Below are 15,820 nucleotides of genomic sequence, written 5' to 3' on the forward strand. Positions count from 1 at the left end.
GTTTCAATATGTCCCAAAAGTTATATTTAACCATCACTAAAAGGATCTGAAGTCATTAGGGGTTTTAGGGGGCTTTGACCTTGCTTTTTGTACCAGTGGACCTTACCAGGGCCTTTTTGGATAATCAAAATCTATTTTAATGATCTTTATTCATTCTTGACCGCAAACTTACATTTAAAATGCATGCCTTAATCACTGAAAGTAACTGTCGAAGTATGGCTTATATTTCATGTACACCTCTAATGGCGCAATCTTGAAGCCCCTCAGAGCATAAGGCCCCCAGAGAGTTGCCTACCTTTGCCTAATGGTAAATCTGCCTATGTATGCAGGAAACAAACACAAATATCTGTTGATTTGTGCTTGTAAAAGGGGGTTTTGTGCTTTTTTTTTTGTACACCAGTGGCCCCTCTTTAGGACTTTTCCAATCTTCAGTCACTCCTTTGGATGCCCTGTTCCTCTCTGTCCTTCCGCTCTTTCTCTGAGCTGCTCTGAGTGACATGAGGAACTGCCACAGCCAGACAGTGATTATGTGGTGTGAGCTCTGGCTCCCACCCGACTCCCCCGTGACCATCCAGTGGCACCGAGCCAAAGTCTCGCGTGCGGTGAGGAAACCTCACGACGGTGATGACTGTTGAGAGAGGGGAGAAGGAAAAGGGAGGGAGGGAGAAGCCTGGGAGCTGTATATCGTGATGTGGTTCCTCCCATTGTGCTTTCTGTATGACTTGGTTTCATGTTTGCCTCCCTGATGCCCTTTATGCCACTCCATCAATCTAAAAGTCAAACATTTGATCTACAATTTAAAGCTGCTCCAGTCAGGATTTTTATGTTAATGCTCTATTTACCCAAATGATATGTCTCAATCATAAATAATGTTGCAGCAGGGAAAAACATTTCAGCCCCTCTAATAGAGACCCACTGGTTGCTGAGATGAAATGTTGCTCACAGGCAGAAATGCTGTCGGGAAATCTTCATACTTTATGGGAAGTGATGAATTGAAATATAACAACAAAACATAAATCTGCCTGCAAAAAGGTTCCAGCTGAATGCCTAACCTGATTTAAGATTGTTTAAACATTTTTTTTTCACCTCTACCTTTAAAATGTTAACAAGAAGATTATATTAGAGATCTGATTCAATTGTTTCAACAGGAATATTACCAAGTTTCTTAAATATTTATAGAATAATGTTGTTTTATTTGCTCTACACCATGTTCTGTCCCAGGTGATGAGCAAATGATTGAACTTTTGTGATCATCTACAGTCCACTGATGATATCCCCTTAAATATAATTTTTAAATGAAGTACAATCCATAGAGGAGGTCAAAAATGTAGATTTGAAGTAAATACAAGATACTTGTGCCCTATTGAAAGGATTAGAACTCAGTGAAGAGATCCTGAAACCAGTTAAGCCCTTAAAAGTCAACCAATCTAAGTCAGGCTTGCTCATCTGGACACTGCAAGTTTACTTGTTTGCAAAACTGCTCAAGCTCTGTCAGGTTGCACGGTGATTCGGCATATCCATCCCCTAATTTAAATTTTTCAATGACCTTTCTGAGTTGCTTTTAGTGTTCTTTTGTCTTCATGTTGTAGTGGTAGCCATGAATACTGGTTAATACTAATACCGATTAATCAGTGACTGGACCTTCCAGACACAAGAGTTTTTGTAAGAAGCAGAAGCTTAAACTCACCAACAAGAGGGTGTCAAGGACTCTGTAGGATGTCTTAAATCTTTGCTGCTGCTCTCTCACTAAGGGTGAGAGGCAGAAGAAGTAATCAACAACTGATTATATCATAAGCAGCTTTAATGATATAATGCTGTCAGTGAATCCTTTAGTTTGAAACTTTTTGCAAAGCTCACTGCTTTCATCAAGCTGCAAAGAGTCCTGAAAGTCCAGTATGAGGGAAAATCATCAGGAAATGGGAGAAATATCTCATCTTGAAGCTCTGGTTCAGTAGAGCACTAAGTCAGCAGTAGATAAGCTATATGAGTTTACCTTTTACATGAAAATCACACTTTGATACAGGCTTTCCATTTCAAACACTTTCAAAACAGCGTCATGTTGCATGTTCACACTCTGGGAGCTGTCAGATAGTTTCCTCAACACCTATGAGACAAGAATACATATGAGGCTTCTGCACAGAGCAGCTCCACCTGCAGAGAGACACAGGATGACCAGAATGTACGTCCTCTTCTCTTTAAATTGCATTCAGTCACACTTGGGCACATCCATCTCTGACCACCATCTTTTTGAGGAATTCATTCCTCTTCCCTCTGGATGGAGATATCAGCTCCCAAGAGCTAGAACAAACCAAAACAAATCCTCTTTTGTTCCATGTGCTATTTATGCACTGAACCTTAACAACCCATAAATGTACTTTCCTTGTGGCATTGATGATTTTAGTGTGTTTTAGAATGACCTTTTATAAGTCTGTGATCATTTATTTGATAGTTTTTACATTTACATTCATTTTTGAATGTTCTGTTATGCACTTTATTTACTATTATTATTTTATTTCGTATGAGAATTGGAGGATTCTTTCTTAATCAATGTTGGTTACATGCTGCTACCACAATGTTTCTTGTTAATGTAAATTTGTGTGTTCTTAACTATCCTGGTACCACTTTCTGCAAACCAAATTTTTCCCCTGTGGGACAACAAAGCTCTAACCTTGCACGCTGGCGAATCCATGTTGCTAAGCTCCCATCTGAACTGCTTGGGCCCAGTTAGAAAGAGACAGGACCAACCAGAGACGAGGCACAGTACTTTCAGATGCGGCGGAGTTGTGACGTAAGCAAGCAGCAACAAGATGCCGGTGCCGTTATGGTGGAAGACATTAACGTGGATACTGCTAAAACGCCAGTTTTATCAGAACTTGACAACATTTCTTCGTTAAAAGAAGAACAAAGAACAGCAGTGAGTTGTTTTCCTTTTCAAAAATGACAGAAGTCATGTATCTACACCTCGGTCGCAGCTACATCACGTTTTGTTACTCTGACTGGCCCTTAAAGATGTGACAGACAGAACGTTCATCCAATCACACTCTGAGTTTTTTTCAAAGCCTCTGCCCTTTCCCAAACGCTTAGTATTTTCCAGTTTTCGAGATGGATGTGTGTCAGGTTAATAAAGCTCTAAACTGAACTGAAACATCATGTCTAATCTAAAAACATCCATAGTCAGCCAGGCTTCAAGCTTACAGAATAGGCTGGGCCCCTGACAATCTCAGAGACTGGACCTTTCCCACTCGAGATTTATTGATAGTATCAATGTGTAGGATCAGTAGTATTGGTGCTAGCACTGATGCTACTTCTAACCAGTTTTGCAGACTTTTAATCCATTTCTGCTACTTTTTAACCCCTTTTCAACACTTTTCTGGCCATTTTTCCTCCTTCTGCATAGTTTTTGCTTCTTTAAACACATTAAGCACCATGAACCCTTTCTATTCACTTTGAAATTGTATTTTGCTACACCTTTTCTGGTTATTTTTGTGTCTTTAAAACCGTTTTTGCCCCTTTTTACCAATTTTTAACCAATCTTTTTAAACCTCTTTCATGACCTTTCCTGGCTGTTTTTGCCCCATTTAAGTCATTTGGACACGTTTTTAAACCCTTTCCACCACTCTCTGTCTGTTCCTGCCACTTTAAACCAAATTTTTACCATTTTATGCCTATTTTCTTTCCTCTGTTATTTCATTTCCCATTTTTAACCCATGTTTTCCACTTGGAACATATTTGAGCTCTATTAACCCAGTTTTGATACTTTTAAATCCCGTTTCACTACATTTTCTGCCATGTTTTGCCTCTTTTAGCCATATTGCCACTTTGCAAACCTGTCTAACACTGTTTCTGCCTGTTTTTCCCTTTTTTTTAACATATTTTTTGTACCACTTTCTTCCCACTGTCAACAGATTTTCCCACTTTAAACCAATTTTGACACTGAAGCATTTAAGCATCCATGAACCCATTCCTGTCACTTTGAAATCCCATTTCACCTCTTCTTCCTGTCCATTTTTCCTGTCTTTAACCCTCTTTTGCCACTTTTAACCTATTTTACGTCTTTGAACACATTTTGTCAACACCATCAACACCTTTTCTGTCAATTTCTTTGCCTTTTCAGTCATTTTGCTAGTTTATAAAACACTTCTCAGCATTTTTTTCTGCCAGTTTTTGTTACTTGTTACTGTTACTATAACAGATATTAGAACGTAGAGGTTTAAAACTGTGCAGCCTTTCCCTGCAGAGTGTGAGGTAAGGACAGCCTCATGTGTGGGGTTTAGTCACAGCTTCATGCCTGCTATTCTAAAAACATGGAGTAACTTCTGATAGTTGAGTTAAGGTAAGAATGCTCACTGTTACAATTAGAATTTGTGCAGCAAATGTCTGTCCTCATGACAGCAGTTAAAGCATTTTATGTCACTTACTTCATTTTTGTCATAAATAGATTCACTCTTGAGTCATAACTCAGTCAAATCAGACCACACCGATGACAGCTGGTTCACATTTTCAAGATATATGAACAAAATTTTCCAGAAATACCACTTTCTCCAATTTTCATCATGAAAAATGTCGGGAAACTGAAGAACTTGTCAGATAATGATAAGATTTAAAAGTTTTCAAGTGATGCAGAAATCGCTGTCTGTATTTGTGAGTATGTCAGCATCAGGAAGTGTTGATTTGTGCACCGTTGTCCCAAAAGTTATTTACAGACTTTATAAAAATGGAGCTCAAACTGTAACCTTAGCTCTGACTCCATGGCATCATTAAACCATTTGTTTTTACCTCCTAAAAATGTATATAAAAACTGATCAGAAAATACTAGAATGAGGATATTTAATAAAGAACGAGGTCAAAGTTTTAAAGAGGTGGTGGGTCTATTTTTCAGTGTAGAGTTTTAGGAATGTCCCTGAAAAAGCTGATTCTTCAACACATTTGATACTTGAGTGAACATTTGAGTCACTTGTCTCACAAATACTCCAAATACCCCAGAGTTTTCACTTTGAAATGAAATATCAACATATTTACCTAAAGACCTTAAGTCATCCTTAAACCTTCTCATTGAAATCTTAACAGCCAAAAGATGTAAACTGAACTCACATTTTACATCTCAAGTATCAAACACTAGTCAAAACACTGCTACGTTGACCCTGAGTGTCAAAAAACAAAAGCCCAGACTCCTTAATGTCAAACAGAACACGTCAGATAAACTAACAACACATTCCTTAACTCGACTTTGCCTCCATATAAAAGGACAGCAGCATATAGTATGAGACAGCTTCCTTTTTAAACCTGGCTGCACTCAGACAGCAGGGTCAGCATCTGACAACAGGTGTCAGTGGTGGCATTTCTCAACATCTCACACTGATGTCAGCAGAGACCTTTAAATAGGCTGAGTGCTGAATTCAAAGCTGCTCGCTAGTGGTGGCTCTGGAGAGGATGCTTGTGTCCTCTCATCAGAGAAACTCTTGAACCCAGAACACACAGGGGAGAGGGGGGGAGCTGTAGGATGTGGAAGATGGGACTAATTGTCTTCATGAGCTGGAAATGCCAAATATAAGCCTTAACTTGAGGGAAGCTGCAGTTTCATTGATTTTTATTATCATTTATAGTATCATCAGTGTAAATTTTGTATTTTGAAAATAAGAGTTGGAGTTGCATGCTTAGGACAGGATACCGCACAGTCCAATGCATGACGTGACCTGATGACTTGATGTGACGTGACAATACCATACATGAAAGACCAATGCTATACATGATGCAATGGAATTAAATACAGTGCTATAGTAAATGTTGCAAGAAGAAACATGTTGATGTGTGACGATACATAGTGATATGATACCTGACATTATAACACGGTAATGATACATTTTGATATGATTTGGAATGCTGCGAAAAGATACAATTAGTATAATAGTTTGCTTTGTGAAATGATGGTTGATTATGACACAACAGGATACACAAAGATACGTTTTGTGAAGATACAAAACCTGATGATTCAAGTAGTGATCACATGGTACATTGTAATACAATCCAACAGGAAACATTAGGGAAAGCCATATCTCTGTATTGCATGAAATTTTTAATTTTTTGAGAGAAAAATATTTCACCCTACATTTTGGTAGATTGGGGGTCCTTATGAGTTATTAAAAAAAAAAAAAAGTTGCCCCCCACCACCCTACCTCCAGATTTTGGTTTGTTGCCTCAGAGCAACAACGTGCAATAAGGGTACCAGAATGCCACGGTTTACAATACTAGTATGTACAAAGATTAAACAAACAAGCAGTTTATTCAAAATAACATTTTATTTTAACAACCTGCACATCACAAAACAACTTTATATTCATATATTCTGTAATCAAACATTGATCCAATTCAATTTACTATTAATTTTAGTGATATAATACTGTATACTATTCATATAGCAATAGTAGTGGTTACATATTACAGTATATACAACTACTTCTCTAGGAAACAATTCTATAAATCTATCCAATGTTTCCAAGAGAAAACACCAAATAATGCATGCAGAGCAGAACTAGGACAAGATTCTTTACCCATCAAAATACAAAAGACAGCATTTAAATTTTATACTCATCTAAAAGAAAGGGAGCCTGACACACTCCATAACAAAGCCCTGACCTCCAAAGAGACTACTGAGAGCTTCCCCCTTAGACAGCTGGTACAGAGTCCTCAGACACAAAACCAACAGCTTAAACCAAATTATTCAACAACAAAAAGAAAAATACTGAGCTCATCGGCAAGAATCAACCAAAAAACAAACTGAAGTGCTATTTTTCCCTTAATAGGGAAGATGTAGTTGCAGATTTGCGACTGATCCACAGCTAAGGAAATGTTTGACCATTCACAGACTCGGTGAGCGCAGCCTTGAGAGGGACGCCACTAGCATGAACACTGAACAAAAGCTTCCATGTCTGCTGGGTGAAGGTCAAAACTGTGAAAATGTTGCAGACATTGAGCTGTTGTGACCAATCAACCTCAACCACCACCATGAAATAGACTTTCTGCATTTAAAAATAATTTAATATTTACATTTTTAACCATAAATTAGAATTAAACCAGGGTATTTACACCAATTACGATATTTTTTCTGCTATTATCATCATTATAAATTTGTACCTTGTTTTGACGATGAATCGATGTTTTCCATGAAAATAAAGCCAGTTGACTTAAACTAAACTGAAGTAAATACAATACTAGACAGGAGAACCTGAGGATACAACAGAATGTGGGAGCAGCTCATACCTGACAATATGTCATGTGGGGCTACGTTATATGATTATATATGTGAGCTAGTGGTGTAGATACTTTATGTCACAACATGATACTTGACAAGACAATAGAATAAGTAATAATCCAATACAATAGATGACAGTAGAATAAGTGCTGTTAATGATTCATGACTCAAGATTGTGATGGTTATCATAATTCAATCTCTGATAAATTATTCAATGATATTTCAAAATTAATGTATTTATTCACTGCGATTAATTCTGGGAGTGGGGCTTGATGGCGAGTGCCTGGTAGCTGGGCCTGCACCCATGGGGCCCAGCCGGGCACAGCCCGAAGAGGCAACGTGGGTCCCCCCTCCCATGGACTCACCACCCGTAGGAGGGGCCATAGAGGTCGGGTGCGATGTGAGCTGGGCGGCGGCCGAAGGCGGGGACCTTGGCAGTCCAATCCTCGGCTGCAGAGGCTTCATCAGACTGGGACCTCCAGCTCTCTCTGGAATGGTTCGCAACTGAGTGTGAAGCGGCTGGGATGAGAATCAGCACCTCAAAATCTGAGACCATGGTCCTCAGTCGGAAAAGGGTGGAATGCCCTCTCCAGGTTGGGAATGAGATCCTGCCCCAAGTGGAGGAGTTCAAGTATCTCGGGGTCTTGTTCACGAGTGAGGAAAGAATGGAGTGGGAGATCGACAGGCGGATCAGTGCAGCATCAGCAGTGATGCGGTCTCTGCATCGGTCTGTCATGGTGAAGAAAGAGCTGGGTCGAAAGGTGAAGCTCTCGATTTACCGGTCGATCTACGTTCCCACCCTCACCTATGGTCACGAGCGGTGGGTAGTGACCGAAAGAACGAGATCGCAAATACAGGCAGCTGAAATGAGTTTCCTCCGCAGGGTGTCTGGGCTCTCCCTTAGAGATAGGGTGAGAAGCTCGGTCATCCGGGAGAGACTCGGAGTAGAGCCGCTGCTCCCCTGCGTTGAGAGGAGCCACATGAGGTTGCTCGGGCATCTAGTCTGGATGCCTCCTGGACGCCTCCCTGGTGAGGTGTTCCGGGCAAGTCCCACTGGGAGGAGGCCCCGGGGAAGACCCAGGACACGCTGGAGAGACTATGTCGCTCAGCTGGCCTGGGAACGCCTCGGGATCCCCTGGGAAGAGCTGGATGCAGTGGCCGGGGAGAGGGAAGTCTGGGCTTCCCTGCTTAGGCTGCTGCCCCCGCGATCCGATCTCGGATAAGCAGAAGAAGATGGATGGATGGATTCACTGCAATTCAGTGTCAGCTTTGTCAAAAAAAAAAGGGTTAATTTCATAGAAGGATTTTTTAAAGGTAAATTCATTTTTGTGCTCTTTATGTATGCAGATACACAAGGAAAATGATAAATAAATGCTATCTTGTATCCTGAAATCTTGATTTCTTTTTCCTCCACTGCTTCTTCATCTTTCACGCCTCCTCTTTTATCAAACCAAAATTAAACAAAAGGACTTCATGAGATTGTTCATGGACTAAATCAGATTCTGTTTTCAGCCTTATTTTGTTGTCCTGAAATTAACATAACAAAAACAAGTTTTATAACTTTAGTGGTTCATGAATTCAGCTGTATTTCATTAGGAAATAATTCTAATAAAACTCTGAAAGGGAAGTTTCCTGAATGGTCAATGAAAGAAGTTGTAAAGTGATCCTCTGTTATATAAAGCTATGTTTGAAACCTTTAAACTCTGCCAAGCATAAGTGAAACCTTTTTTATAGATGTATGAGAGTCACGTCAGCTGATGAATGGCTTTATTAGTGACTGCTATTTAGCAGCTAACCATTATGTCACAAACACCTTGTCCCCAAAAAGATGTGGTTCCACTTAAGAAAGGAGATGTTTAGGTCCTGGTGATATAACCTCCTGAGTGTTTGAGGGCTCTGTGGTCTGTGTGATCTGATTTCAATGGAAGCATCCAGTCTGGATCACAGTGGGTTACAGGTTTCATGTCCTGTTCTCTGCACTATTTTGATACTTGACTGCTTACTCAGTCAAGCTGTGGTTCCTAACAGCCCTCTTGGATGCATTTTTTATGCATAATAGAAACACTGACTTGATATTCAACTCCTTGCTTTTTTCAAGTGGAAGCTAACATTCATTGTTTTTGGAGCATTTTGGATTTTTGGAACCAGTTGTTTTAACTTCAAGGAATCATTCACTGAATGAGAGCTAGGATTTCTGTGGCACTGTTCCACTTAGTTTGCCTGTTGTTGGTTAAAAGTTTTTATTTACTGAACTCAAACATGATGGATGAGGAGAAATGGAGGAAAAGAAGAAATTAGCATTATAATTCAACTGGGCGGCATTTTAATTTTCTAATGTCTGCGGTTGAATAGTCTTAAGTTTTCCTCCCACAGAAAAAGACAGACAAAGGGGAGTGGTGCTCTTTTTTTAAGTCTTTTATTCAGTACGTATGAATAAATGTGTTTGTTCATGCTGTAGTAAATGGATTATCAACATCTCTGTTGTCTTTGGCCTTGAATAACCCTGCTGCTCACTTCTCTTTGTCTCCTCTCTTAGGTGGTGAAACTCTTGAGTAACAAGCGTTCTCAGGCTGTGGGGATTCTCATGTCCAGCATTCACCTTGATATGAAGGACATTCAGAATGGTAAGTGATGAAATGTGATCATGTGTATTTGCTTTCTTATGATCAAAGACTCTTTGAAATAGACTGAGTAAAATAGTGTTATGATAGTTGATTTAACTGTTAGGAGACCCATTTACCACCAAGCAGCAACCTCTGGGACTGAAAAACTTAGCCAATGAGCAAGTGCTAAAACCAACCCTGACCTCCTGAGCTCAGACTTCGCAGAGGTATACGATCACTCATTGCGATCAGTGAGATGATGTTTGAAGGAAGAGGGGCAGGGTGACACTACACCCACTTTTGACTGCATTTGCTGTGATGGTGAGTGATACACTAGCTTGATGCAAATGCTAACTGCAGTTTATTACTGGGTTGCAAGTAGGGATTTTGGTGCACTGACTAACTTTTCCTCTGTTCCATCTGGCAGCACCAACTTTATCACTCTTCACTCTTCACTTTGCCATTTGTTTTGTTTACATCAATGACAGCTGTGTGGTCAGAGCGCTCTATGCTCTCATTGGTCAGTGTCACTAAATATTTAGAAGAAGCCATGAAAAAATCGAACATGCTTGATTTTCTGTTGGTAGGTCGAGAGATGTCTGTTCTTTCTAGTTGTTCACTATGACACATCACACGAGATGAAACCAAAGCTTTTCGAGGTCAAGAGGTCCAGAAACCCTCCAAAAGTTGGATCGGGCTGTAACTGTGCAGAGAGCATGTAGTCTGACCTTGGCTTTGGACAGCTTTTCCAACATGGCAACCACCCTGCTGGGCTTCGTTACACCTCTTTAAAGATCAGTGGGTGACATTGCTGAGACTATGCCACTGTTTTATACAGTCCATGGTTCATGTCGTAACTTGAGAGTATAATATAAAATTGAACATATTAAATGTGTTATGAAAGAACAACACAAGGGCTTGGTTACAGTGGTGATAATTTCATTAGGTACAGTATGTTCATCCCATTTTATTTAACTAAAAAGTCTGGCATGCTCAATAGATTTCAGTGAAGTTATTATACATGTCCATGCCTCCCAGAAAATGAATTTGACTAAAGGCTCATTAATGCTCACTATGTGCATTCCATTCTTTTCTCTTGAAGCTTACCAAACGTTACGACACCACTCCCAATCCTGAGGGCAGTGTTCAGCAATGCACCTAAGACTCCAACCCAGAGTAACAAAACAAAATGAAGAGGAATTTTTTGAAAGAACATGGAACTTAACTGAGTTTCTGAGGACATTTCGTCAAGTACTGAGTGAGCTTTTAGAAATAGGGATGAATAAGAATGATGTTAGCTTACCTGGGCTCAGCAACAGACAACTGCAAGAGCACAGCTGAGCAGAGGACAGATCGTTCTTTCTGGAGTCTGTGGATAAGCGCAACCGATTTGGTACTTTGTCCAAGCAATGCCAGCCCCGCCCCTGTCTGGGGGAAAACATTCCATGAAAATGAATGGCAGTCAATAGGAAAGACTGGGTCATTGGAGTTAAGTGGTTATTGAGAGCCAAAATACAATGACCAGTGAAATAAACATATGATGTAGGACATTTTTGTCTTAAACCATCACATACCTCAGGTGTGTGTCTAACAGGCGGACAGACTACAGCTCCTGCTGTCACAGCTTAAAGCTTAGTTTAAATCATTAAGAACACAGTGCTGGTCCAACATCTGCCAGCTTTAGTCCCCTCTAAGACACAGAACTCTTCTTTGACAACCTTTTTCTTTTGAGAATAAAAAACATGCCTTACATTATAGCTTTTTAATTGTTTAATGCACAAAACACAACAAAATCAATTTAATCGCATTGTAATTGCTGTTTTCTAACCCACCACCATTCAATCTGAGGCCTAGTTTTCCTCCAATTTGGGGCGTGGTCACATTGGAAAGCAAAGAAAATGACAATGCTGTTGTGGGAACAGCTTCAAAGTAGCTTGATAAGAAACAGTGACCTCTAGGGGATTTGTTTTTTAATGTCCACTGCAACATAGACACATCATGCATAGAGCATAAATGACCCTTAACCACAATGGCTTTGTTTTGTTCTTTTACTTGTTCTTTCATGAGGTGGACTTTTAATGGTTTTGGGGGATATTTCAAACAACCTTGAAATTTTCTACAAACCCTCAATCCCTCAGTGTTATATATGGAACATATGTCAAGTTGCCCTGCATACTAACTTTCCTATCAGCCTTAGGTAGTATCTTTAAAAGACAGTTAACACAAGTGTTAACAGTGATAGATGTGGTCTGTATTATACAGCTTCAAAACCACCATCTTTGCATGCTTAGCTAAAAAGAGAAAAACAACTGTGTCAAAGCAGAAATGCACAGAGCTGCTGTGACACTTAACTCTTCCTCTTGTTTCTTTAAACCTTATATCAGATACGAGAAAGGTGCACTTCTTCTGGATGAACTGAGTACTTTTTTGATATGGAGAAGGAAAACTTCTAATATACACAAAACATTTCCTCAAGAACTTAAAACTACTAGCCAAGTGTTTTAATTTGTGTTAGAAAGCTCTCTCACTTTAGAGCACTGAAGAGGTTAGTCCCTCTCACTTTTTTAGAAAATAGAAAAACTTTGTGAAGACGTGTAAGGTACTTATGGCCAAAAGCAAATATACATTCAAACTAGACACTGACATCAACCTTAATCTTAAAGCAGAACCATTTTAAACCAGTATTTAAGAGTTGATGGGTTAGCTTTGCCACTTTCAATCTTAGTTGACTTGGTCTACTACTATTTGGCCATTGTAAGGGAGTTCACTGTGGAACAGTTTTCAGCTCTTAGTCAGGTAGTCAGTGCTCCACCTTTGCCATTTTAAAAGCCCGTTTCAGACTGGGAGTGTGACACGCACATCTTGACTGCAACACGCCTGGATTTTCAGTTCGATTGCATGTTAACAAGCCAGGGCTTTCAGACTGCCTGCATGAGCGCTGTGGCTCACGCACCTGATATGCGCGGCTCAGGCGCAGAGAGTTTTGAGATTCGAGGTCTTGCCTTTTTTTTCCACCCGTGGGTACGGTTATGGACCAGTATAGATGGGAAAATGATAAATTAAGAGCCATATTTACCTTGCACATATGTATATCCACATGGGTAGAATATGTTTACAATGTACAGTGTTTAACAAATTTATTAGACCACCACCCAAAGTAAGGTTTATGCCACAGCTGCCCTAAATTAACAGCACTGGTAAAAATTGGTCAAACCAAAACCATTTTTTATGTTTCTGCAATGGTTAATACACCAATATGTAGAAGCTCTTTAACCAAAATGATATTTTTAATGCTAAAATATAATTATTATTGTTATCCATGAATTTTCAAATTTACTGATTTACAAAAAAACTGAAAAAAAATAGTAAAGCACATTAACATTACTTGCATTTCTGAACAGAAAAATGAGTTTTAGTGGTTGAATGTTATGCTTGATTAATTCAGACTTCTCAGAGAAGCCCAGTGAGCCAGCTCAAATTTGGGTGAATTCAGTTTGAAATTCCTCATTCCTGTTCAAAATGGTAAAATGTGGAGAGCTCACTGAAAATGAAAGAGTCTGCAATAAAGCACTTCATGATGCTGGATGGTCTTTGAGACAGGTGGTCTAATAAAATAATAAAACTTATAAAGAAGGACAGTGCTTTGAGAGCAGGAAGATGCGGCTAACATGCAGGAAACTCGCGCCTTGTGTGAATGTCACACCGGCAGGAGCCGGAGCAGACATGCATCACACGCGCACAACAAAACACGCAGGCAGTCTGAAACAGTGGTAAGGGTCATCTAAAAGTGCCACTCAGGACAAACTAGCATTTTGACCATGTTTACTCAATTCATTACCTCTATGCACACATACACATATACAACTGTGTATGCATCTTTTGTGTAATATAACATACATAGATACACTTATGGATGCTATCCCTGTGCAATAATACATGCATAAACATGTCTGTGTATGCAAATTTTGTGCAGTAGGGCTATGTTCAATCATATCCACACTTATCTGCATAAAAAGGCCAGAGGCAAATGTGCAGTATCCGCAAGCACATTTCTAATCATGTGCCATACATCAGAACTTCAGCACTTTAACATCTACGTTATGCACTTTAACTGCAATGGTGATGTTAGTCCTGGTCAGTCTTAAGCATACAGCTAGCTTTAGTGTCTTCATATGTGAGTCTTTGTCATTTACTCTTGTGTGTTGTCTGATTTTATGTATTTTTTTCACTGTGTACATGATTGATGTACACGTTTACATGTATGCCATCAACCTGATGGGGACTTTGGATAGGAATTAACCTATGGCTACAGTCTGGCACATTTACATGTCCATGTTCATTAATGTGCACTGTTCCCTATAATAAATAGAAAAATATTTAATACTGAGGTACATAGAAGGCTGGCTGAGATTATTTCCAAACCTTAAATCCTCCTCCTATAACTTTTATGATATTTAAAAATGTTACAAAACAACCCAAAGACTTCTCTTCCTCCGTTATTGTCCTCTCGTCAATTTTTTTTTGCTTTAATTTTGCATAATCTCCTACATCATGTCCCTCCGCCCCTCTCCGTCTTCCTCTGACGACTTGTCACCATCTTGTCTAAATGGCTTTGTTGAAGTGAAGTCATTCAGGAGATGATGATGGGAGCCGACTGTTTTCCTGTTTGAGTTTCTCTCTGATTGCTCTCCAGTCTTCGCTCATCCATGTGTCTAAACACTCGTCCCAATCTCCCCGTCCTATTTGGGCCTCCAGCAGCAGAGCCTTTTTATCACAGCTTCAAATCTCTATCTCTGCGCTTGTGACGGCTTGGTGTGCTTATGTTAAAATGAAGGGTTACCTCAGAAGCCATGGCTTCCACATTAAGTACAACTTCTGCAACAAAGAGTGACTCCTTAGGTTGTTTTCTGCTGTGTTTTAAGCATATTTCTGTTGTTTTTTCACCTACCTCAAAGTACGTCCTCTGTGCATCCATCTCAGGTCAGAGCAGGAGGGCGAGAAAGGGCCACTCTCATCAGCACTGTCATTCGTCTCCTATGTTAGGACAGTTTTTACCATGGAGCATAATTAGCACTGATTGGGAACTTCAGTATATCATGGAGGGTGAGATCACAGAGAGGATTATCCTAACAGTTTGGAGAAGTACTTCTCATTATTTTGCGCTTGTTCCTCCACCCAAAAGAGCCAAGCCTAACGCCATTAACAAACAACATGTGATGCATTTTAATTAAAAGATTATTATGCCTCAATGGTTATATCTCTCAAATACTCCATTAATTTTAAACAATAACGCACAAGAGACCATATATTAGAAGAAATCCCTTTGTTTCCCTTCGGTAGTTAAAAATGATTAGAGATTGAAGGACAAGTTGTTCTCAAAAGTGAAATTAACTCATAACTTTTTATTTGTGTCTTTCAGTGAAGTGATTCATGTTTCATTTCCTCTTGATTCCATGATGAGGACAATGACTATCAAAGCCCTCTGCACATGCATATCTCTGACTCAAAGAAAGAACAACATCTGAATCACTAATTTGGAGCCTGTCCGTTTTATGACGCTCCATTGCTCAGTGAGAACACATATTTCTCTTCCTCACAGCTGTTGTTGTTTGTTGTCAGACTTGGCCGACACTCTGCGTGTATCATAGGACACTTCCGCGCTGCGTCTGCTTCCTGTGAAGGCTCTGCATTCAGCGGTTGGCGGCGCCATGCCCGGGGTTGAATGCGGTACTCGGGGTAGACCCAGACAGATGGGTTTGCCTTTTGGTCATAAGAGGTCTGTGTCAGAGTGATGATATGGTTTTCTCCTGTGTCTTTAAAGAAAAAAAAATCCTCAATCAAAGCAGCCAGCCAGACTCTGGTTCAGATCGTAATGAAAACCAAATGGTGACAAGAGGAGAGTGCGAGAAACGGAGAAGGGGAGAGTCTGAGAGAGGGATGTTGTTTTTGTGGTGGCTTTGGAAGAGGA

General features: G+C 39.9%; 1 protein-coding gene across 2 annotated transcripts in view; it reads left to right on the forward strand.

Moving 5' to 3' along the window:
- LOC121511236 (formin-2) overlaps nucleotides 1–15,820 on the forward strand; it is an 87,302-nt gene that overhangs the window by 28,099 nt on the left and 43,383 nt on the right. For both annotated transcript variants that reach the window (XM_041789838.1, XM_041789839.1), the window contains one exon: nucleotides 9,786–9,873. In XM_041789838.1, coding sequence (XP_041645772.1) covers nucleotides 9,786–9,873 — 88 coding nt within the window. The remainder of the gene's footprint in view (nucleotides 1–9,785; nucleotides 9,874–15,820) is intronic.

Source organism: Cheilinus undulatus, linkage group 6, assembly GCF_018320785.1.
Source record: "Cheilinus undulatus linkage group 6, ASM1832078v1, whole genome shotgun sequence".
Classification (NCBI taxonomy): Eukaryota; Metazoa; Chordata; class Actinopteri; order Labriformes; family Labridae; genus Cheilinus; species Cheilinus undulatus.